Genomic DNA, 26,064 nt, shown 5'->3' on the forward strand with positions numbered 1-26,064 from the left:
CAAATGAAGTGTAAATCAACATTTTCAAAAAATAGTCACTTCTGATGTCTTATGATTTTAAGTAATTTTAATTTCTGAAAACAAAATTCCGAATTTTGCTTTTAAGCATTCCAATTACTTAACTGTAGGTGCTCAGTAAATGTAGATGTATATCGAAATTAGTATTTTTAAAAAAAAATGCCAGCATATTTAATACGTCAGCTACAAGTCCCAGCCTTCTTAGCTAATATACAATAAAGCTTATCAACCATGCAGGCGTTATTTCGTGTTACAGGTGATGGTTTCGAGCAATAGGTGATGATTTCGTGATACAGGTCGATAACGCAATGCCGCACAGGGCTTGCATTGTGGATGATTAAGTTCAGTATTAAACAATTCAAAACACAGAGTGGCCTTCTCTATCACCGGATTTGAATCCCGTCAAGCATGCATGGAATGTTTTAGAAAAATGTATAACTATGCTCTTATTCCTCTTTATCATACACTAAAAACGGTTGCAATCTTGCATAAACAGTGACTCGCACTTCCAACAGAACTAGTAGTAATTGAAAGCATCACTCATCGCTGTATGTGTCGTATATCTGCTAGAAGAGATTATATTCCATTCACAAGGTACTTTTTCTATTTCAATTTCTATTTCTGAAAGTACTTTTTCATTTCACATTCATGCAAATTTGTGTTACACCATAAATATCCGGTTAATACATTTTACGTTGTATTATACATTATTATAAGCATCAGTTAGGGGACAAAGCTTTTTAATTACCTGCGTAACGTCTTAAGTTAGGGTCATTTTCATTAATTTTTCTTAGTTGATGATGATTAGTTTATGAGGATAGATTTACGTATAAGGACAAAGTTTTTTGCAATGACATTTTAAATAACTGATTTGATTTGAATAATATTACGATACCTCCAACCAATTATATTCCAGATGGAAAAACCAGGTCCAGATAGAAATTCTGGCCCAGCATGTCCACTTATCTCATCCTCTTGAAGACCTAAGTCTTCCCTAAAATTATAGTAAGATATTTCAAATTTTTTATACTTTATATATATATATATATATATATATATATTAAGAAAAAGAAAAATTCAGCATTTATTATAGTTTTGGCATATATATATATATATATATATATATATATATATATATATATATATATATATATATATATATATATATATATATATATATATATATATATATAATAAATAAATAAATACAAGAAAACACTAAGAAAGTTAAGAAAAACAATAAGTAACATTTATTGCGCTTAAGCTGCAAGTAAACAGCACTCATTAGATAAGTTCAAAATGAAGAATAAAACAAAGAAAAATTATAGACATATGAAAAAAAGGGGGTGGGAAATAATAAGTAAAAAAAACAACAAGCAATATTTTATTTAAAAAAAAAAAAAAAAAAAAAAAAAAAGTGAAATGTTAATTAAAAAACCGGAAAAAAAGCCGGAAAAAAATGAAGAAAAGATTATATCATTTTTTTCCGGCTTTTTTTCCGGTTTTTTAATTAACATTTCACTTTTTTTTTTTTTTTTTTTTTTTTAAAATAAAATATTGCTTGTTGTTTTTTTTACTTATTATTTCCCACCCCCTTTTTTTCATATGTCTATAATTTTTCTTTGTTTTATTCTTCATTTTGATATATATATATATATATATATATATATATATATATATATATATGAAAGGATAGCAGTCATGGTGAGTGATGTTAGGCCACGCAGATAGCAGTTGGAAGGCAAAAAATATTTTATTAGCTTCACATAGTATATTTAAGACATTTTCTAGCAAAGGCGGAGCTCAAATTCACCCTCAAAAACTGTGTGCTTCAGTTTTTATCTTAGGGAAAGTAGCAAAGGAATTTCCCTCTATTTTGTTATATTTGAGCGGAAAAGGGAAGTGATAAGGATTATTATTGGTTTATGAAAGAAATCTAGCGTTTCCCACACAGACCATAGGGAGATATGTCCTGCTCTTAATTAAATGCATAGTTGAGCCAAAAATAGATTTAAGAACAGGATGTGGCTTTTAAAAGTGTGAGAAAGAATTTGGAATAGAATAATTAATTAGTAATAAAGTAGGAGTTGCTTTATAGCATAGAAACTAACGTAAAAAGATTAATAGAAGCTTTTTATGTTACATATATATATATATATATATATATATATATATATATATATATATATATATATATATATATATATATATATATATATATATATTCTTTTTTTAATATATCAGGAAATTCAGATTACATATATCTGAAAACAACTGAAAAGTCGTACTTCATCCAGTTCAGACATTTGATCAACATTTCAGAGAGAATATCTACACAGGTCGGTGATTTGATTAGTAATTATTCTCTTTACTTATATGAAATAGCAATAATTTTAGTTTAAGTGGTAAAGAAAAAAAATTATCGAATTTCTTCATGAAATGTAGAAACTTGATTACCCTAGATAGCTCGAAAGTGGTTTCAATGTGCCACTTCCGAAATTGACATTTTTAAAAACGTAGCGATCGTATATCACGTTTATGAGTTGTTGCAAAACGTGTAGAATATTGATATTTCAAATAATTTTCAATACTAAAACTGAATGAAGCAGAAACGAGATGGTAAATGAATGAATGAAATAAATGAAACATAATATATGAGTGAATGAAACAGAAATTATGGTTTTGAATAAATAAAATTCTATGCAATATCTAAAACCGACAGAGTATTTTTACCAGCATAATAAAATATTTAGTTCGAGAATAGTACGAAATAAAACAGTATTAATGCTAACTGCCTATATTAATCAACCGTAATATTATTGTTTTGCAATTTTTGAACTTATATTGTTTCTTTACAATACAGCAATATATCTTTATTTTCTATTTATGCATTAAAGAAAAGTTTTATTTATGACAAAATTCTAACTCAGCTAATTTCTATAAAAGTACTTACTCAATATTATCCAACTCATCATCAGCTGCATTATTAGTTTCCTCTGAAGCTAAAAATAAATTAGAAATGCACTTTTTATCTAAATTTTTCTTGTTCTAAAATATATTCAATTATACATGTAAAAAATTTGGTTAAAAGAAGTTTAAAACTCTACATTTCGGAAACTAACAGTATGGGAGTAGCTATTAAATCAGTAATGCATATCAGCTAGGCAAGTTGTTCAAACCTGTTAGGTTTCAAACCACAGTCGAGAACAGAACTTCTGTCGAATACAATAACTTAGAAACATTGCTATCGTGCTGTTTAGACAAGAAAGATATCTTTAAGATTAAATTTAAACAGCATAAAGTTTTTATGCATAAGATTATTATATTTAATATTTGAAAATTGTGTGAAACATATGTTAGATTAAGCTTGCTTTTAAGCAAAAATAATCTTTGACTGCATCAGTCAAAGATTAAATTCAAAATTTACATTTTTGAAATAAAACCTGCTGATTGACTCTGCAAACTCTGTTGCCGGGAACAGATATATTCTAATCACATTTGAAAAAAAAAGTTATTTAAATTTCCAAGATTTTAAAAAGTGCGTGGCTTATGCATACCTGTTATTTGAGGAAACTTTCGCACCTTTTGGAGCCAGTAATTTAATACCGCTCGGTTATATAAAAAACTCATAGTTAAATATGAAAAATCGCAGTGAATTCAAGCACATTCACCAAGTAAAGTTCAAAAGAGAATGATTAAAAATAATTTTATGCCTCTTTGTTGCTATTCTTAAAAATTTATGTATTGTTAACAACAATGATTGTAAATATTTTAAACAATGTCTCGCAATTAATTTTTGATAGTTTACTATTATTTCTAAGAATCGAAGTAATTTTGCAATTTTTTTGTATTTGACTTTTACATTTAAATTACGCATAAGAACTGACTTTGTTGGTAAAACTTAGTTTAAATTAACCCCTCTCAACAGAAAGAGTTTTTTTACTAACAAATTAGAAATTTTTACTAAGATTTTTCATGTAACTAATTAGCAGTATTAAGTAGCTTTTGTTTAACTTTATGCGTTAAAATGTGTTCAATTAAACTTAGTTACGCAATTTTGAACTTTAAGATATAAGTTTTTTTGAAACAATAAATATGAAAAAGTTTCATAAATGCCTACATCACTAAACGTTTAAATTATTTCATTTATTTCTGTGGCAAAAAAGCAAATTCATTTATTATTTATTTATTAGGTAATTATTAATTAAAAAATTGTAAAATACTACTGATAAATACAAACAATAAACAAAAATAATGGGAAAACGGCACAATTGACTATAATTGGAAAATGAATAAACAGCAGCCATTTAAGAATTTTGATTGTTGCTATGGTATCAATATTCAGTTGCGTTACATTTCCTTTTTCTTTTCTAAGCCAAGATACCACAAACTATGCCGAAGTACAACAAATTATTGATGAAAGGGGAAAATTCTTTAAATATAAAAATAGAACTTATAGTTTGTTTGCAAACTCTTCTACTTTAAATAACCTCCTGGAATTAAAACTAACTTTTTATCAATACATAATTGTTTGTTCGACAGATAGTAACATAGAAACTTGATTAAAGTGACTAAGACATATCATAATTTCTAAAATCTGATTATTTCAGGCAGTTTTTTAACATCATCTTTGTGCATAATAGATACTTTGACATGCTAAGATTAATTTTAAATGGGAAGGAAATGAATAAATATGTGAAATTATGAGATTCCACCTGATACAAATAACTTGTTAAGTCCACGAGAAAAAAAAATTTAAACTTCGTTTCGGTAAATTTTGACTCTTGATCAATCAGAAAATGCCGAAACTCTCAAATGAAGTTAGATGGCGGGAACTTTATTACCAATCAATGTAACATATAGTCTTAAAAATTTGTATTTATTGCTACAGACTAAATTTTACTTTAATTTTTTAAGGTCTTAAGCTTCGTTGATCTTAAGATTAGGTCTTAAGCTATGTTGAGGAACGAAGTCACGTTCTATTCCCCTCCAGACTGATGTTTAGCCACTGGGTTACCATGAACCCTTGACCATTGGCTTTTACTGTTTCTATTAAGAAATATGCATGGATTATCAGGCATTTGTTATCGTAAGGCTGAGCTCTATCGAATTGTAAAATTCTGCTTGTCTTCTTACGAATGAATATTAAAATGGACAAATGAATATTAAAAGCCGAAAAGATAAGAGTACCAAAAGATAAGAGTAAAAAAGATAAGAGTATCAAAGTTTCCTGTCAGTCAGTAAAGCTTCGAAATTTTATTGCCAACAATATTCCTTAGTCTGTGGAATGAATTATACTCAGAAACGTATTCAAGGTAAAAGCTGTAAATTTATAACTTAATAACTACTTCGAAATAGACAAAATAAATTTTATACATAATTTTCGGAACCTAAAAAACTATCCGTAAAAAAATCAGTCTGATCGGCGTATTTCACTTTGGGATGATTCTTTGTTCGAACAATTATAATAAGTTACGTTTTTATATCGTCATATTTTATTATTGTCTTCCAATGAAAGTACTAACTATTTAATTTTTCATACATTTTATTTCTAGATCAAAGAGAAAAAAATACTAAGTCATTTCTCTGACTTTTACTGTTCTCCATGTCTTATAATTAAATACGATTTTTATAATGATATGACCTTAAAAATTGTGGGAAAAAATATTTCTTTCCATTGAGGCAATATGTTTTTTCTTTTTACATTTATTTCATTGGAAACACCTAGAACATCTACTATGTTATTTTCTGATGAGTTTTATTTCATTCCAGTATTTCACAATTGAAAGATTCTATCATTCGATTTTTAATAATCTAGTGTAAAAGGCAGGAGTTAGAAATAAGTACAAGAAAAGCAAAGATGTTTAAAAAGTATAGTCTTGACGTAGCCGATTATGTAACTATTTCTCTAACTCTCTTGTTTTCAACAGGTATAGGATTATTTTCCAGATATTTCGGAGGAAAACAAAAGACGACGGCAGATTATTTGTTGGCTGGAAAAAATATGCCAAAGTATCCTGTTATCTTTTCTTTAACGGTTACCCTTACTTCTACCACATCTTTTCTTGCATCTCCAGCTGAAGTTTACAAATATGGTATAGGTATTACCATGTCAAATTTGATGATACCCGTGGGAATGCTTTTATCATCAATTGTTCTTATACCAGTGTATTTCCAATGCGAAGTTTCAAGTATTACTGAGGTATGAAAACTAAACGTTACTAATTAAAAATTTCAATATAAAATCATATTTATTGTAAATTTTAAAACGCTCGTGTAAGTTTATTATTCAATTTTAGTTTAAATTATTGCATTCTAAATTTGAATAATTTAATTTATTAAATTACCTCTTATTATTTTTATTTTTTTATGTTTGCATATTCTTACAAGTTATAAGTAGAAGCACACTATTGTTTAAAAAACCATTACAAATTTCTCAGGACTATCATGTTTCCTTAAATGATTTCATGGATTCAAATGTAAATGAAATCCTCTATAACGAAGTTTATTCTTTTTATTTTGATTATTTATTCGCAGAACGTTTTACACTCTTTAATTTAAATTTACAAACTCAAAACAACGCAATTGTCTAGCATTTGAGCTCCAATGGTGCAATTCTTAAGGCAATGGCTAAATAGAGAATAGAAGGGCTAGGTCACACTTTGAAGAAACTCGTGACGCTCCGAATTAAATAAATTGTTTCGCATGTAACATTGTTTTCTATATTTTTTATTTATTTTGAGGTGATTTTCTTTTCATCTGATTTACCTGTTACCGAGCCTGGGCGATATCTCCCAGCAAGAATTATCATAAAACACAAAATGAGAAAGCGCAATTTTCCATTCTTTATATCAGAAAATATAAAGGTGACATCAAATGAATTATAAAATGTGCTGGAAGAATTCATCCTGCTGTGAATAATGCTTCATGTTTATTGTTTAGATGTTTAAGAACAGTTAATTTCGCTATGGAAATCGATACCGTCTTGTAACTTTAAACAGAAAAAGAGAAAAAAGTTTACAAAGTCAAAAAAATAAAATCCTAAACTTCAAAAATAAAAGTTATGAATACTTAAAAGTTCTTCCAAATTAATAAAATATTTTTAATGTCATTATTCAAAATATTTATGTGTTTGAATTATAACGTCTTAATTTTAAATATGTATGAGCAAGTGTAATATTTTCATTATTATATGCTCAAAGATTATTTTTTTAGTAATTAGCATTTAAGATTTTTGTGTCCTAGTGATAATGTGTACAAAAAAATTGCTATTACAATTATAAATAAGAAAATAGATTATAATTAGTCCCACTTAATAAAATATAACGACACTTTAATAGTTACATAGTATTATCGGACAACATGTTACGATAAAAGTTTTCTTATATGCTTTCATTTATTTAACAGTAAAAGTTAAAAACTAAAATTAGAAAATGATAAGAAAACAATGAGGACAACCATTGAGATATTTTTCTAACTTTAAAATATTTTTTTAAATTTTTAATGCTATAAGGAATACTAAAAAAATGCATGAATACTATATTTTTGAACAGAAATAATTTGTTAGCAGTGTAAAGTTTGACAGCTATTATCAGAAAAGCGTCGAACATTTAACTCATTTCTTACTGAAAGCAGGCAAGTTTTCATATCCTCTAGTTCTGGTTTTTACGATCTGTGTGCCGCTTGACGTCAGGAGGAGGGGAATCGTAGCTTCAGCTTTGAGTATGGAATGAACCAGCACTTCTATATCTTCTCTTTAGCCCTGGATCAAGACACCGATCAGTTATGAGGAAAGACCAAGTTTCTACCCCCACTAGCTAGACTTGATATACGGGTGTCTCAGTTAAGCGTTTCAGAACTTCTAAGAGGGGTAGGGGGTATCCTGACGACTCGAAATCATATAGCAATGTGGGGTCGGAAATGCTTTCCTGAAGCGGTGACGTACACAGAAGCACCATAAAGAAAAGAGACCGTAAGTGAAAAATCACTATAATAATACATTGAAAAAATTATATGGCCTCCTCGGTCACCCGACCTATCATGTCTTGATTTCTGGAGTCATATGAAAACACTGGTTTATGACACCCCTGTTCATAATTCATGTCCATGCTCGGGAGATGTGAGGTGTACATTGTAGCCGGTGGCAGAAACTTCGAACACTTACTTTGACCCAAGTACCATATAATTTTTTCAATGCATTATTATAGCGATTTTTCACTTACGGTCTCCTTTCTTTATTGTGCTTCTGTGTACGTCATCGCTTCAGGAAAGCATTTCCGACCCACATTGCTATATGATTTCGAGTCGTCAGGATGCCCCCTACCCCTCTTAGAAGTTCTGAAACGCTTAACTGAGACACCCTGTATAATATACCATCCAGCTTCAGATCAATAAGTACCAACCTGACTGGAAAAACGATTGGTGTTCATTGCTAGCGACATTGACGTCATTATGCCTTTGATCTCGAAATTATTGAGCCATGACCTCCCTCCCAGTTTGCCAGACTAACTGATTGTAGCAGGACTAACTGATTGTGTTTTTACTTTAATAAAGTAAATTATCCAAATCTTAAGGCACGAAAGATTGATATAGTAAGATCTCGTCCTGGAGACATTTGAAAAGAACAAACCTGGTAATTCCTTATATTTGTAACAAATACTCAAAACTTACACCCGTATTACACAAACTATTACATTTTTTTAATAAAAGAAATTAATAAATGTTCATATTTGCAAGAAAGAGAAGCACTATCTTAGTTATAGAAAAGTAGCAGCAGTTACAGAAAAAAAAATTGTTTCTATGGAAAATTTAATTGCCTGGATATCGTTTGACGAAAAGCTTTGTTATGTTACAATAAATTATAACAGAAAATTCCCTTACTATCCACTGTACGCTTCCCTTCCCTCGTATTTTTATAACGGTCGTTAAAAAGCCGACCCATTTTTAATATTACGACTAGAAATGTTCGATTCCGTACCCTTGTAATTTTGAACCGAATCCAGAAGACAAAGAAACTTCCGAATCAAGTACTGGGAAAAATTTGCCTTCGTGGAGGAATTTTTGATGGAACTCACCTGCATTTGTGTTAGATGGAACGGAAAACCATGAAAACCTCCTATGGTAAACCTGACGGCAAGGGGACTCTAACCCATGATCCGTCTACCACTTAAGATATTTTACATCAGCACTGTAGTCGGTGACAGCCGGGTATGGAATTCGTATCGACTTGCCATTGCTGGGATTCAAACCCGGTTCTTCTCATTGGAAAGCGAATGCTCTATTTTTTGAGCCAACACAGCTCTCTTCACTCTTTAAGAAAAGTGTTGATTTTGAGGGAAAAAATAGAATCTCTTCTACTAAGACAAATGAGGCATTTTTTTTCATTGAATAAGACCTATTTCGGAACGATTAAATTAACGGTTCAAAAATTATAATGTGTTTTATGCACAAAAGGCGCAAATTGTACTATTTACACATCTGGTATAACTGCCTAAACTAGTGAAAACAACTGGAGCAGTTTTGACACTGTTGCAGAGTTGTCGTTTGAAATGTCTGTTCTAAAATTTAGTGAGGCATTGAATGATTTAAGCATTAATTATGCAATTATAGCGTGTTGAACAAAATTAGCGCACTTGTTTTAAAGCACTTTCTTTTAACAAAGAAAAACATTAAAATAATATCTTTCATACAAAAAGTCAGCATTATGTCAAATTTGACTTATACTTATCAAATTGAAAATGATTTATTCTAGTTCCTGGAAATGCGTTATGGACGAATCATTAGGTATCTGGTTTCTGTCATGTTTCTACTGCAGATGGTAAGGAAAAATATAGAAATTGCATAAAAAAATTATTATTGTTGCAAAATAAGATGTTATTTTACATTTAAGCATTTTTTAAAGGTATTCTACATGTCTATTTCTCTTTATGGAGCAGTTTTGGCATTGAGTGCTGTTACAGACTTGTCTTTTGAAATGTCAGTTGTGTCCTTGGGAACTGTTTGTGCTTTTTACTGTTCCTTGGTGAGATTGTTTTTAAGACAAATTGACTGATATTTTTCAAACTGCTTAATTTTATAGATAATTTTTCCAATAAAATTTTCTTCACGTGATTGTATTAAACTAAAATTTGTCATTCAGAAAATTTTTTTTTTTGCTCATCAAAAAGTTTAATAAAAATAATAATTTAAATATTTGTTCTAATTTCACTGCTGATTTTCCGAGTAATTTGATTTAAGATTAAAACTTAACTTGATGAAACATATTTCCCACGGTTAACTAGTAACCCTTTAAAAATATAAAGTAAAAGTAACAAAATAAGTAAATTCATTGCATCGCACTATAATAATTTGACATTTACCAATCAAAAATATTATTGAAATTATAAATAAATATCTATCTCTACCCAACTTTAACAAAAGAAATAAAATCATTTTTCTTTAAATTCTTAGTTGCTGGACGCAGTTACTCACATTAAATATTCGAAAATTTAGCAGTTGTATCATAAACTAAAAAACAATCAATTTTTCTCTAAAACCTATCTAATTGAAAGCTTTCGAACATTTTCTCCCATCGTGATTTGAGGTGGCTTTCTGTGTTTAAATCCGCCATTAAGTGACAAACTAGTGGCAATAAAGATAACAGAGTGAGAACAACTGTAATAAATTTTGTAACAGTTGTCATTTCTGTGATTATTTATCCTCGTAGATCTCGTTTCATTTCATTGTGTTTTAACTAGCTAAAAATAAACGTATTGAGTAGTTTGTTATCAAACTATAATGAGTAGTTTAACTATAATGAGTAGTTTTTCTATCAAACTGAAGTACTTTTGAAGTTATGCTACAGTTAATGGCAGTTTTATGTAATATAATCTTAACTACCAAAATACTTCACGTATTTTGAAGCCAATTAAGTAATTTCTCTGCAATTTTTAAAAAAAAAAAAAAATTTAACTTTACCTGAAAAATTAGAACCTAACAAGTGAAGTCCTTTTAGAGTCATAATTTTTGTTTTAATACGTATTATGTAATTATGCACACATTCAATTAAATAGTTATGCTAATAATTAGATAGATAATTAGTACCCGGTTTCAGGATTCACTGAAATTATTTTTAGCAGTGTATTCTATTAATCTATGATATAACTAAATTCCATTGACTTTTGATTAAAAATAAAATATTAGTTTATATTTATTTTTTAAATATTTAGGGTGGGTTGAAAGCTGTTTTATGGACAGATGTCTTTCAAGCTCTATTGATGATAACTTGTATATTGGCTATATACATAGCAGGAATCTTTGATGCAGGGGGCATAACTGAAATTATTCAAAAAGCCACATCTGGAAACAGGTTGAGTTTTTTCGAGTAAGTAGGTTTTTAAATCTATTTTACTCATTGCAACGTTTTTGCGTTAATGTTCAATACAGCGAATTTATTATTCTTTTACATTTACTTATTCCAACGCTGTTCTAAAACATGACTTGGTGAAAGAAAAAAAAAACATGTAAAAAAAAATTAAATTTCTTGAGTGTAAAATTTATTTTTGACATGTTTCAGATTCATGCCAGATATGACATTACGATATGGATTCTGGGCATGCGCAACTCAAGGGCTAATATTGGGAGTGTCATTCTTTGGAACAAATCAGATTGAAGTGCAAAGATTGCTCAGTCTCAGTAGCAGTAAACGAGCAAAATCGTATGTTTGTAAGACACATAAGCGTAATATACATCTGGATTCATAATCATTGTCTGCTTAAGTAGTTCTATTAATTACTTAAAAATTCTGATATTTTGATAATATGGGTATCATTGCTCACATTCTAAAGTCCCTATAAGTAAAGCTCACATTCCCTGAGTTTGAAGTTAAAGAGTATCTTATGGTCAACTGTATAAATTAAATACTTTACTTCATCTACCATGTCATTCGTATGAGTGTTAATTTAAAGCTCAAAATATGCTTATATTAAAAAAATGGTTTCTTTGGCAAATATATGATGATTTTCTATTTAAGATGTGTGAAAAGGTGTATTGCCTAAAGATCTACAAATTCATAGCTTTAAGTTATAAAATGCCAAATTCATGTGAATTAAACCAGAGGATTTTTCTGAAACGTTACTATTTTAGTATTGGAGGAAGTTTAATTAATTATAGTGAGTAGTATTTTTTTTTCAATGTATGAGTTTTTGTAACAGATCATAGACACCTTCGCATCACATATTTCAAAGCGGCAATCAGTTTATCCTTTCAAGCAACTGTTTTAGATGAAATATGCATGTTTAAAAACGTTGTGCATAACAGGGAGTGGTATAAATGTTGGGACAAACGCTTAGGGGAGTTAAGGTACATCAATAGGATGAAAATTGCATAAGAACCCATGCTGGGAAATGTCGTCATATACGCTGCTGGGACATTTCCCTATTAGGAAGGTTATGATAGAGAATAATCATAATAGGGAAGCATCCATTTCCGATTATTTTAATCCTGATGATATGTCGAAGTTTATCTCAACATTTATGCTATCCTCTGTAATATATAGCGCTTTTAAACTTATACTTTTAGGCTAAAAGTAGACTAACAATGTTATATGAAAAAACTGTAGCTGTAGGAATGAAACTTAATTCAGATTCGAAATCTTCGCTTCCGAATTAGGCAAGAGAGTATAAATGCAAGAAAAAAGTTTCTAATCAGTGTTTCTATGAAAGAACATAAAAAGAAAAGGTAACACTTACTTTTATGGAAGGTATAGAGAAATTTATACGTTAAACATATAATTGAAATATGTATCAGTTTCAGCACATTAAACAATGCTTCTCTTATCTAATAAAGCTTAAATTACACTTCTTTTTGATCTTCCTCTCGTTACCTCCTCAAATGCAAGACAATTGATAAACCTCATATATATATATATATATATATATATATATATATATATATATATATATATATATATATATATATATATATATATATATATATATATATATATATATATATATATATACTCATTCGAACCCCGCTATATTGAACACGGTTTAGAGTGAACTCCCGGATATAGTGAACGAAATGTTCGGTCTCGTGCCTTGCTATACACGTATAATGTTATTTTTTGTAATAATTTTGAAATTCATGCTTCAAAATAAATACATAATTACATTTTTAAAATCATCTATAGAGGAGAATGCAGCGGAAGCGATAAGCATTTTTTCTTGTTTGCTTCTTTTATCTTTCTTTCCCAACACTAAGCAAACCAAGCAGATGCTTCCAATCCAGGCAGATGTTACACCTGTAAGATGTCAGTGGGATCAATCTGTCAGATGGAATGAGTAATTATTCATTATTGGTCAAAGGGTTGGACACTAATCTATGTTGGTAAGGTCCTCATGTTAACTCCTTTTTGCTCTCAGTTCAGTTAAAAAAATCCTGTGAACAAGTGTCTCAAATTTAGCTATGGCGAGCAGTAAACGTAAAATGTTCTCCATTGATGATAAAATGGGCATAATCAAAAAAATTGAAAATGGATGCAATCAAGCTGATATTTGCAGGGAGTATAATAAACTATCCAAATCTGCAGTTTGTTACACATGGAAAAATAGGCGATTAATAATTTCTGCTCATGAAAAAAATTTAGATGGCAGAAAAAAAGTTGAGAAAAGCAGTTCACAAGGATGTTGAAGAAACATTACGGAAGTGGTTCACTAATCGAAGAAGTCGCAATCTTCCAGTATCTGTACAAATGTCGATGAATTTGCTAAGCGATTCTATGAGACTACTTTTAGTGGCAGGTTAGACGGGTTTTTAAAAGAGGAATAACAGAGATTCAGGAAAAATTATCTGACAGTTGGGAAGTGCTTCCATATCCGATGTTGAGGATTGCTCATCAGCTAAATATTACTATTTTTTTTTTGTACGCAAGACGAAGAGCAATGAAAAGTAACTCATTTTCTTGCTACTACATAATACTTTTATCCAGTTTTTATGCTTTGAAATTTTGAGACATGAAATTCAGAAAATATCGCTAAACGGTATCATTTAATTTTACAGAACCCTTCGAATGAGTAGTTTACCAATGTTTTTGATGCATTCGGCTTGCTGCTACATAGGAATAGTGTTATATGGCGTTTATTATAATTGCGATCCGATCTTGAATAAAAGGACAACAGGATTAAGCAAATATGATCAAGTAAGTAAATATACATACACTCAAATACTCATAAACTACAAATTCCCCCGAGATTTCTCGTTGTTGTCTGTCAGATAAAAGGACAAATTATTCATGGCCAGCCCCCAAGTTTTCCAAACACTGTGAAGTTGCCGCAATGGCTCAGGGAATAGAGCTTTCACCTTCCAATGAGGTGAGCCGGTTTCGAATCCTGGCGATGGCTGGTCGATATGAATTCCGCATCCGGTTTGCACCGACCGCGTTCATGACATGAAATATCCTCAGTAGTAAAAGGATCATGGGTTAAAGTATGATTGCCTCCAGGCTAACCGTGGAAGTTTCTAGTGGTCTTCTCTGCACGTAACGCAAATACGGGTTAGTTCCATCAGAAAGTCCTCCAGGAAGGTAAATTTCTCCCAATACTTGATCCTGGAGATCCCTTGGCTTCTGGATTAGGTTCAAAATTACAAGGCTACGTAGTTGAACATTAGCAGTTATAAACGCAAAAATTGTATCGGCTGTTCAACGTGGGATATGATATAATGTAAACACTCTGAAGATTTTACAAAGTAAATGGAGGCATTGACCTGCTTTAAAATCTGTCTTGGGAAACCATTTCTCCCAGCAAATGACAATAAATGAATTTCTAGGTGATCGGCAGTCTACGTACAATGTGGGGAAGAGGTGGAGTTAAAATTACCCACATAGCTGAAATCTCCCCGTACAACTGATGAGCCTCCGCTTTGCTATATAAAGGAGAGGAAATCATCTTCTCTTCTTATGTCATAATAGTCGCACCCAGGGCCCACCTTTATTTTTACTTTTTACACACCTCTTGTGGTAGTTTCGACACGGGTCACTGCTATTTTTTATAATATCCCAATTTTTTGTAAAACATATTGTAATCAGAAAAAGAAATGAAAATTTTCTCCAAATGAACTGCAATATTGAACCTCAAAATGCCATGAACAGGCTTCAGCGATAGTATTTAACATAATGTGTCTTTTCCCCTAGGCTAACTACTACGGAAAAAAATTAATAAATAAAATAAAAAAGCTTGCAGTTCATTTACTGACATTTGATAGTAGAGAATATTTGGCCAAAGTCAGGTTTTCCAAGAACATGCTCACAAGATCTTACGAAGTGGTAATTTTTGGACTATGTACTACATTTCATGATGGTCATCCCCTGTCTCGTGATTTCAATTCGCAAAAAAAAACGTGAAAAGTTGTCCTCAGTAATGCTGTTTTTGCAACAAAAAGAAACAGTTTCAATCTATGGCAGAATTGAAATGCAGAATTAAAGTATTGGCGACGTCACATATTTTAAGTCGTACGAAAATATGGCGGATATTTTGGGTCATATCCAAGGTCGCTTAATTTCTGCGGGACACTTTTCTCTCTCCTTCTTTTCTTATTTGTCTTATTGTCTTCTTTATTAAAACTCTAAATATATTTTTTTTAAATAATAAGTTTTAAATGTTGTATTCTGGATAATGTATGAAATATTTTTTTTTAGATCGTCCCGGCTTATATTGTGCAAAGATTTAGCTCTTATCCGGGATTGACAGGTCTATGCATAGCTGGTGTCTTCAGTGCTGCCTTGAGTACAATTTCTTCATGCCTGAATTCTGCTTCAACCGTAACTGTTATAGATTACTTGATACCACTCTTTCAAGAGAACAATATATCTGATTTAAGAATCATTTTCTTGGCTAAAACAATGTGTAAGTTAGGAGTGACAAAATCAATACTGTGAGAATACATATTTATTCAGCTTCAATTTACAGGATGAATCCTGACTGTTAATCCTAGGTGTTATCGTAATGCAATTTAATTAAATATCTCTTAAGATTAGAAACTTCGTGAAATAATGTAATATCTTGATAAATTTCTAATAGTTTTCAAAGAGACTATTGTGCTATTTATCACTTTTGTAGCATTCGGTGAGAAATCAAAATTTAAGTCAACCGCCATTAACTACTTTTCAAACAAATGATCCAGGTGTTCAATTAGTTTTATTCTTTTAGAATGATTTAACAGCATTCATTGAGAGAAAAATGTTAAATAGAATTTTTATGTAGTTTATGGATGAAACTTTACTGGTAACAAATCATTGAGAGAGAAAATTTACTGTTAAGAACTTAGCACGTAGTTTTTTATTCTAAATTCTACTTTTTCAAAAGTTATTGACATTTTAAGTGCCTTTTTTGAAAAATGTTTCTCATTTCTCAAAAAAATTTCTCAAAATAGCTTTGCTGCTTAGAGTTTTTACAATTTAGAAATTTTAAAATACGAATATGAGTTGAAAAGTGTACAAGGATTGCAATGGAGTAAAAAAATTACAATTGAATCGTTCGGTCAAGATTTATTAACTGTTAAACTTGTTGCAAAAAATCCATCCACATCAATCTACTGCCCACTAAAATGCATCTAAAAACTAGAAATTTAATGTGCTGATAGGTCCATTTTGTGTTCTAATTTCAACGAAAGTTTCCTATTTGTTCAAGTGTTATTGCAAATTATTTATCCACAGTAATTTTTTTCCCTCACGAGATCTTTGTTTCGTCATTATATAAACTCGCACTCGACTTGTATCTATCTAAAGTAGCAAAAAAAAGAAGAAAGAAAGTGAGATAGACAGAAAGAATGAAAAAGAGATTTTGTGTTACCAGATGTAACTCTTAAAATTTATAGGCAAATTTTTAATAATTAAAAAAACTTAATAAAGAGCGATAAGAACTATTCTTTATTTGAATAGTTATCTGTGTTCTTTAGGTTAAAATTTTCTTTTTCAAATTCAGATGATTAATTTCCAAATTCAAGTAATTCTCCATTTCGTAATGAATAACATATTAATAAAATTTTCATACATAACGCTATAATAATTGCATATTTAGAAACCAAATTGCTCTGTGTTTTGTGGAAAATAATAATGTTTGAGAATAAATAATTAATGATGAATGAGACGGGGTCTAACAGGGTGCGGAGACTTTCTGAAAAAATATTAAGAAATTCCAAAGGAGACTTAAATATTTAGAACACTAGGAACTAATACATACGCTGAAAAAATAAGTTGTCTCCATATTTTTGTAGCTTTAAGTGCTAAATTCGTGAATTTAAATAGTTTAAACGCACTTAAGACCTAGCATGCAAGACAATACATACTTGTTTTGAACACTAATTACAAAAATTATAATTAAAAACACCATTTCATTTAAGTAATACATTTTGTATATATTATGAATAGTCTTTTGACAATTCTTTTTTTTTTTAATCTTGTATAGCTATTATATACGGTGGAATATGCATCGGTTTGAGCTTTATATTCCAACAAGCCAGCAGTATTCACCATTTGACTCAAGTATTTGTTGTGTTACCTCAGGGTATTGTTTGTGGAGTTTTCTTGTTTGGAGTGCTGACAAGGAAAGCTTCCGATAAAGTAAGCTTTGCTTCCTTTAATGCATCGTATTTATATCTCGGAAAGATTTTTTATTTTTCCAAAAAAGTTTTTTTCTTCTGATCTTTAAATATAACAATTCTGGAGTATGCAAGACACTTTTGCTTTGTTTTATTTAAAAGTATTTTCATTTTACGTACAAGTAAAATTTTCAGGAAAATTTAGCAGCAAATTTAGTTAGTAGTATAACTTTTGAGAATAAACTGCGAAATAAAAATACATAAAAATTGTAGGAAATTTCTCTCTATAAATTGCATATGAGAGATAAATTATTGATTTAAATTAAGTGAAAAAATAAAAAATAAGAAAACTACTGAGTTCAAAAATTTCAAGATCTCCTTAAAAGTTAGAACAAATCTTCAGGCATGTTATGACATGCTTGGTATGCTTGCCATCAATGTCTAGGATTGAGCCCAAAAAATAGAATTACAAATCTCTCTGAATTGCCGAGACACTGAATTGCCGATATGTGCTCAAAAATGCTCAGACGCTATTTCATCACTGGAATGCACTTGCATTAAGGAATCCAAAAGTACTCTGCTTTCAGTCACCAAGTTTTAAATTGGGTGCTTGCACTTCTAAAAGAAGAAGATCACAAATTCCCACATATGTGACCTATGACGTCAGCACCAGTGACAGGACGTCACATATGGCATGTTAAAGTTGAGCTAAGTTTCTCCACATAAGTTAGAATGTTAATTAACGTGAAGTTAATTGAATACAGAGCACATCAAATTTGTTGAAATATAATTCTTTCTCGTCTGCGACTTTTGCTTAACTTAGATTTATTATTTGCTTACGACTTCTCTTGTAAGCGTGATACTTTTCTGCTTTGTGTACCTGTCAACTTCGTAATATAATTAGTTTGTTTATGTTCAACATGGCTTCGTACCTGTCTTCGTCTTTAAATAAGTAACATATCGTAATATAGAATGAATAACTTATGAAAATTTATACTTGACGGGTTTGGCTTACTAGAAATAGAATGTAAAGAGCAGTTGCTAATGTAAATAAATGCCACGTTTCAACAACCTATCAGAATCGCGATACCAGCATTACGTCACTTGCAGGCATCTCATTGAATCTTTCCAACTGATCATATTATTTTTTAATGTAGTTTAATAATTTATCTAACTCTCGGATTTTCAAGGTGCTGGAATAAAATTTTAATGGTTTAGAGCCTAGCCTTAAATATGCATATTATATAGAGTAGACATTATTTTAAGTTATGAAATCGGACGCAAAATTATTCTTTTTCGGAATGAGCATTCCGCTTTTCCGTCAGATTCGGATTTCTGACCCCAGAGTATGGAGGTAACTGCAATGTGGAAAATATGGTCCTAATAGTTTAATCAGGAAGGCATTTAAAAGTTTCAGACGCCTTAATGTTGGCATTACTTTTTGCGTATGTCACTATATCTCGAAAACTTTTTAAGTGAATAAAAAAAATTTTCCCATGATTATGAAATTCGTTGTTATAATAATAATTTAGTGTAAAAGTCTACAAAAATTTCAGCGTACAAAACTACAGTATCCCTCAGCGATAACATATAGCGAATTAAAATTTTGAAAATATTGAGAAATATTTTAAGAAGCCATTATACTCTATGAAACACAAGAAAATGTTGCCGACGAAAATTAGAGCAGATATACATATAAAGATATAAAATGGAAAAATATAATAAAAATTTTTGTAACTCCTCAGCCGCCAACAACAAAAATACATACCTATCAACGAAACAAGTATAAGATTTCGTTATATTATTATTACAGCAACGTGGATAACAACAAAAGCTGTAATCCCTGTTGCTATTGGCAGGACCCTACACAAGCAAAAGCAGAAGAGCTCAAAGATAATGAAAATACAAAATCGAAATTTTTTTACCATAATTAATCTGCTAACATTTATTTAAATACTTAGCACGAAATATAAAACTATAAGAGTTACAGAAGGCAATATTTGGTCTACTGAGTTTGTGTTGAAGTTGAGTCGTCAGAAAAGTTCTTTAAATTAGCATTCATGAATCTCAATTTTTGTATTGAAAGCTAAATTTAAATGAATACTAAATGATGAAGGAACATACTTTTTTCATTTAAACACATTATATAATAGACTAATTAAGTTCATAAGATAATTTAACAATTAAATTTATTTAATTTCAGTGTATTTCCTTCGCTGCAATAATGACCTACATAATAATGGCCTGGATAGCTCTTAGCTCTTTGCATGTTGGATATATTCAATCTACATTACCCCTGAGTGATAGCATGTGCTCTTCATCACAAAATGAAACGAAGTTTGGGAATTCCACCGTGGTACAGTGCTTGAACTCTACAAACTGCAGTTCAGTATCACCAATATCAACTATTGGGGAGTAAGTTTGAAAATTATTACAAGTTAATTTTCCTGATAAGTTAATATGCCTAACGCTTCATCTGCTTCAAATTTTAGTATATATGAATCGCAATAAAGTGGGTAAGTATAAAGTTTGCTTAATAAATATCAAACTAAAGTTAACAGCTAGAATGCTGATGTTTCAAATGGCGCTTGAACGAGCTAAGATGGACAGAAATTGGAGATTTGCGAATTAAGTCAGGAAGAAGGTTCGTTTGACAGGAGAGCGCCGTAAAGGTGGAAGGGCGTCTTAGCTAAGAATCCCATGAATATGGCAGCATCACTTATTCACTAACAACTTCCTCAAATTAGACGTAGGAAAGAGGGGAAGGATATTTTCTCCAGATCTCCGTTCCCATGGTACTGCTTAGCGACCGACCACAGGACTTTCGAATCCAGAGATTTTACCGCATGGTATGTATTCGGTGGGACATGCATGGATTGGTGAGACATGTCTGAATCTCTTTGGGGCATGTATTTAATGGAGTTAAGAATCAAACACACCCCCTCCGTTCCAGAGTACGATGCTCTAACCATTGGGTACTAATTGCATGAAAGTATATTTTTTCAGTATATATTTATTATTTTTTTTACAATTTTAATTAACATTGATAGAAAAAATTTTGAATTATGAGGTATACAATTTTCTACATCATTTTAAAAAATGTAATTTTATTTAGCAAAATACAAAATTTGAGCGAAATAGATCGAATAGTTCAAGACATCGAACTTTAAACAAGATGCAGTTTTAAAATTCAGTTTCTCACAAAGTTCATTTTTCGCACAGTACTCATCGAAGAATGTACTTTTTAGGTTAAATAAGTTCCATTTTTAATTTATTTGCCTTTTTTTAAGATAAAACACTCGATTTCATGTCTTGTCCTTTCTAGCCCTGTGTCATGCAGTTAGTATGAAAAATAAAATTTAAAAAAATGATTGTTAAAAAATATTTGCTCTGAGTTGCGTTCGTAAAATCAAAATTTTAAGAAATACAAAATATGTTCAAAATGATATTTAATAAACATTTTTTGCAAATTTATTAATAATATTCCAATCTGAACCCCTTGAACCCTTATTTTCTCAGTCTTAAGCTGTTTTTCTTCTTTTTTTTAACTAAGACATTAACGACCTTTACACATTATTCAGGATGATTCCTAATTTGATGGGGAAGTCAGCCAATTGTGAAGATTAAATGAAAATTTTATAGCAACCCATGCCCGAAAATATCTTCATACACCGCTAGAGTACTTCTTCGTTATGAAACTCTACTTTCATGCGTTTAAGTAATCTTAATTTTGCGTAAGTTATAAGTTTTCTAGTAATTATGATCGAAAATCGTAATCAAATACGCTTACAAATTGCTGTTTCATCATAATTTAATTATTTGTTTACTAACTTGAAGAGCTTGGCAAATTTAGCTACGTAAAATATCTTTTTTGGGCTTACATAAATACAATGATTAATTTTACATGAATGATTTTTGACAACAATAAACTGTTAGAAATTTCTCGGAAAAATGGTTAAATAACAATTTATATAATTATTATTTTACCATAACTGTTAACAATCGGAAACGGCGTTTATTAACTGCCCTCATCATATACGGTTAAAAAACCAGAATTTTATCACAAAAACTATACCCGCCTAATGAAGCAATTCAGTTCATTGCAGATGAGTATATTTTGTAGCAGAGAGGGGTAATCTGCCAGTCTCATCACCAACAGAATTAGGATCACCCCTATACTTCCTCAATTCTCTTCAACACCTGTAGAGTTCCAAGTGTCCTGTATTTCCCAATTTGTGACCCCGGATTATTAGAGTACGATACTCCGATTCACCCATATTTGGCAGCTTCATACCAGCTGAACAATCTAAAATGTCCACTTAAATTTCTTTTTCATGGTTTTAAAGCCATGATAGCTGTAAATGGTTAAAAAAAACATATTGTTTTGCATTCATGTTTTTTTAACCCTACAAGTTGTAAATGGTTTCAAAACCGTAAATGTAAGAAATTTTCTTTACCGTAATCTTTATGGTTAATTGGATGAACAGACTGATGCCAGTTATTTTACCATAAATTCAGAATGAAATTTCTGACAGTGTTGCTAGAAATTAATATAAATTCGGTAAAGTAACAATTCAAATGCATAACGAAAAGGCACCCATTCCATGTACAATGACAATTCTGAACATGGTTTGTTATGTCCTTCTCATTTCTTATAATATGCCTTAATCTCCCCTCTAAGTTCGAAATTGCTTTACTGTATCCCCCTATAATATTAAATAAAGGTCCCAAAACATTTTTATCTGGTTCATTATGACACCCGCTCATGGGAAATTTCATTTGAACTTTCTAATTCCTCCCAAAGTTTGGATCTTTTTTTTTCCTTTTTCGTAGGAAAAAATTACTGAATTGAAAAAAATTATAGTTGCTTGAAAAAGATGTCAGTAATATATATTTTTTTGTTCGCATTCTAGCTTCACAACTATATCTAAAGAAGATTTTTTTAAGTACTGATAACTTTTTGTTTATTCTGAAAAAAATTCATGCTTTAAATTAATATTCATCTCTTTTTTAAATTCATGTCATCAAATTTACATAAATTTGATTTACAAAGAAATGTTTTCTTTTGCGAACAAATATTTCACGTGGTTTCGAAACTATTTTTGGAGAAGATCTTTTTTTCAAGTACTGATAACGTTTTGTTAATTCTAAAAAAAAATTTATGCATTAAAGTAATGTTCATCTCTTTTTTAAATTTATACCATCAAATTTATATAAATTTGAAGAAGAAAATTTACGAACAAATATTTCACGTGGTTTCGTAACTATTTCTGAAAAAGATTTTTTTTTAAGTACTGACAACTTTTTGTTTATTCTTAAAAAAATTCAAGCTTTAAATTAATATTCATCTCTTTTTTAAATTTATGTCATCAAATTTATATAAATTTGATTTAAAAAAATTTTTTTTGCTAGCAAATATTTCACGTAGTTTCGAAACTATTTTTGGAGAAGATTTTTTTTTAAGTACTGATAGCTTTTTTTTTATTCTAAAAAAAATTATGCATTAAATTAATGTTCATCTCTTTTTTAAATTCATGCCATCAAATTTATATAAATTTAAAGAAAAAAATTTACGAACAAATATTTCACATGGTTTCGTAACTATTTCTGACGAAGATTTTTTTTTAAAGTACTGACAACTTTTTGTTTATTCTTAAAAATATTCATGCATTAAACTAATTCATCTCTTTTTAAAATTCATAAAAAAAATTTTTTTTGCTAACAAATATTTCAGGGACAGCTTTGTACTATATAAAATGTCTTTCATGTGGTATGCTTTTCTTGGTTTCCTCCTCACCATTGTTTTCACCTCCTTTGCTGTGTTGATCACGGGTAAGTGTTTTCTTGAAAGAGATTTTTTTTTTTAAAAAAATTCAATGAATCAAAAACTAACTGAATTCCCACTCCTCTCATGAGATGAGAAAATTAAAGAAAATAACCAATAAATCATCACTGAACAACACTACAAAAATCATTTACAAAAATGAAAGACTTATAGCAATACAATAAAAAAGCTAACAAACAATTCCAATATTTCCTTTATTTATTATACATTCTCCTTTTCGATAGATTTACATTATTAGATTGAAAAAAACAAGTTTTTATTAGTACATCTCATCAAAATAATTGCAAACAGATTCATTTGGCGGAAAGCCGATGCTTGAGGCCAACTTATGATAATCATTTTGGCAAAGCAATTTTCTTTGGCACTTCCAAATTCGAAGGGAAGTAAAGACCACTTTCAGCAGCATTTATATTAAAGCTGTCTGGCATTGGGATACAATTTAAATAGATTCTAAATATACCATAATTCATTGTACGGATATTCGCATATTTGGTACTTATTGAAACTGCGCCAATTTCCTGAAATGCCAGTAGTGCATATTACCAAAATTAATTAAACATCATTGTTTTTATAATTCATTATCCTCCAAAACACTGCCTCAACTACTACTCATAATGAAAATAGGTAAAACACACAACACAACATAAACAAGACATACATACCCCACAATCAACCACGGACTGGCTCACAATAGCAGCCAACGTGATTGATCACCACACACGCCTCACCACTGACCCTGCTCCCAGTAACTGGGGACAGACAGTGAGTCCGGAGCTTTTCAGCTACCGTGATGGCCATTTATGTTAAATGTAAAAAAAAAAAAAAAAGAAGAAAAAAAAAAAGAAGAAGAAAAAAAACATAAATAAATAAATAAAATAATAAAAAAATACCTGTGACGTGACTAGCTATTTTATATTGTACTGTTATTGTCGATGTCCATCCTTTGAGTCTGTACTGTAACGCTGCTATTAATCAATGTAAAATTAAATTGTCGCTACTAGGCCGGGATAGCCTGGTCAGTGGGGTGCCGGGCCCATGTCCAAGAGTTCGTGGTTTCGGTCCCCGCAGGTCGAAGACTCCCCGTGTAGTAAATGGCGACTGATGCACGTTAAATCTGTCGAGTCTCAAAGTCCTCCATGTTCCCATAACAAATCAATTCCTCTGGGGGTACCGATCCAGGAGTTTCCTTGTCTTCTGGATTGGTTCGAAATTACAAGGCTACGGCGTTGAACATTAGTAGTCGTAAATCCAAAAATTGGGTCGACTGTTCAACGACGGTCATAAAATAAAATAAAATAACAGCATGACGATTTTCTTACGTTTATTTTTAACGAATTAGTATCATATATCGATTAATTTTGCTTTTTAGTATATAATTAATTTTTTTTAAATTCGTCCTATGACCAAAATTAACTAAGTAAAAATGGTATGAAAATGTTTTACTCTTAAACGTACTGGAATCATTTCTCCGTAAACTTTCCTTCTTAGAATATAGCTTATTGTTTCTCAATTAATACCCATAATCAGGATTAAAAAAGTATCATTGGCTCCAATAACAGTTTGGTAATTTTTTTTCTTTTCGTAAGGAATTAATACTATTTCTCAATTAATTTCTCTTTTTAGTTCATCCATGTCTTATTTTTTTAACTTCAATTCGTAACTATTACCAAAATTAATTACGCATCATGTGCATCAGCATTTGTATGGCAATTTTTTACGCTTTTCCTATCGGTAACTCCATTAAATTTGCTTTTTAGTGCATAACTCATTTTATTACTATTTCAATTAGTACATGTATTGGTCCTCGTTAAACTGTGCTACCGTAAAGTGCTCGACTTCGCGCGCAGGTCGTCGGGCTACCGAAGCGGGGGTGCCATCCCCTCCGCAGAGGATCAAAATTGTGATGGCATGTCTTCGGATCATCCTCCAGGATGTTTCCCAGACCGTCGCCAATAGCCCATTGTACAGCTCTAGTGTGACGTAAATTAACAGCAACAACATCAATTAGTACATATTACTTAAATTATTCAAACAACATTGCCCTCAATAAAAGTATGGTGATTATATTACAATTGATTTAGGTTTCTAGTATTATGTTTTTTAGATATTTTTATATATTTTGGTATATTTTTTACTTCGAATACGTTTTATTTTAAATTATTTAGCTTTAAAGAAGCAACTTTTTAAACCATATTTATAAATAACGCGTGGTTTTAGATAACTTTAAAAAACAACTTTATTGAGGTATTTTTTTTATGCTGCCATTTTCACATCAATCATTGAGCATATCTGATATAAGGAATAAAAATTACTAAATATTGAACTTACAATAGATTCTTCTTTAATGAGAACTATAAGCTAGTATCTATCTATCTATCTATTTATCTATCTTCTTATTATACATATTTTTTTCAGGTTGGAAAAAGAGTATGATACCTGCCAATTCTAAATGTTTAAGTCCAGTAGCTCGATTATGGATAGATAAAAATTATGACTCTAATCAGGAACAAAAATAAATCTTCACCAATACAATTTCGATACTTACGTCAAGAAACTCAGCTCTTAAGATCTTCAAGATAATTTTTTAATTTGAATTAAATTAATATCTAATATCTGCCTAAAGA

The 26,064-nt window shown here is 30.2% G+C and overlaps 1 protein-coding gene across 1 annotated transcript; it reads left to right on the forward strand.

The window, feature by feature from the left end:
• Positions 1-6,022: 6,022 nt before the first annotated feature.
• On the forward strand, positions 6,023-25,956 carry LOC122271966 (sodium-coupled monocarboxylate transporter 1-like). The gene is made up of 11 exons (XM_071183929.2): positions 6,023-6,220; positions 9,770-9,835; positions 9,920-10,039; positions 11,226-11,380; positions 11,573-11,713; positions 14,059-14,197; positions 15,695-15,902; positions 17,463-17,617; positions 19,799-20,010; positions 23,330-23,427; positions 25,856-25,956. The coding sequence occupies exons 1-11, from the start codon at positions 6,023-6,025 to the stop codon at positions 25,954-25,956; spliced, it is 1,593 nt and encodes a 530-aa protein (XP_071040030.2).
• The last annotated feature ends 108 nt before the right edge of the window (positions 25,957-26,064 follow it).

This window comes from Parasteatoda tepidariorum, chromosome 10 (genome assembly GCF_982258835.1).
Source record: "Parasteatoda tepidariorum strain Cologne lab strain chromosome 10, Ptep-v5.0, whole genome shotgun sequence".
Lineage (NCBI taxonomy): Eukaryota > Metazoa > Arthropoda > Arachnida > Araneae > Theridiidae > Parasteatoda > Parasteatoda tepidariorum.

Coding starts and splice junctions, on each gene's coding strand:
- LOC122271966 (XM_071183929.2), top strand. CDS start 6,023: ATGCCAAAGTATCCTGTTATCTTTTCTTTAACGGTTACCCTTACTTCT. Junction 10,040..11,225: donor GTGCTTTTTACTGTTCCTTG/GTGAGATTGTTT, acceptor TTAAATATTTAG/GGTGGGTTGAAAGCTGTTTT. Junction 23,428..25,855: donor CTTTGCTGTGTTGATCACGG/GTAAGTGTTTTC, acceptor TATTTTTTTCAG/GTTGGAAAAAGAGTATGATA.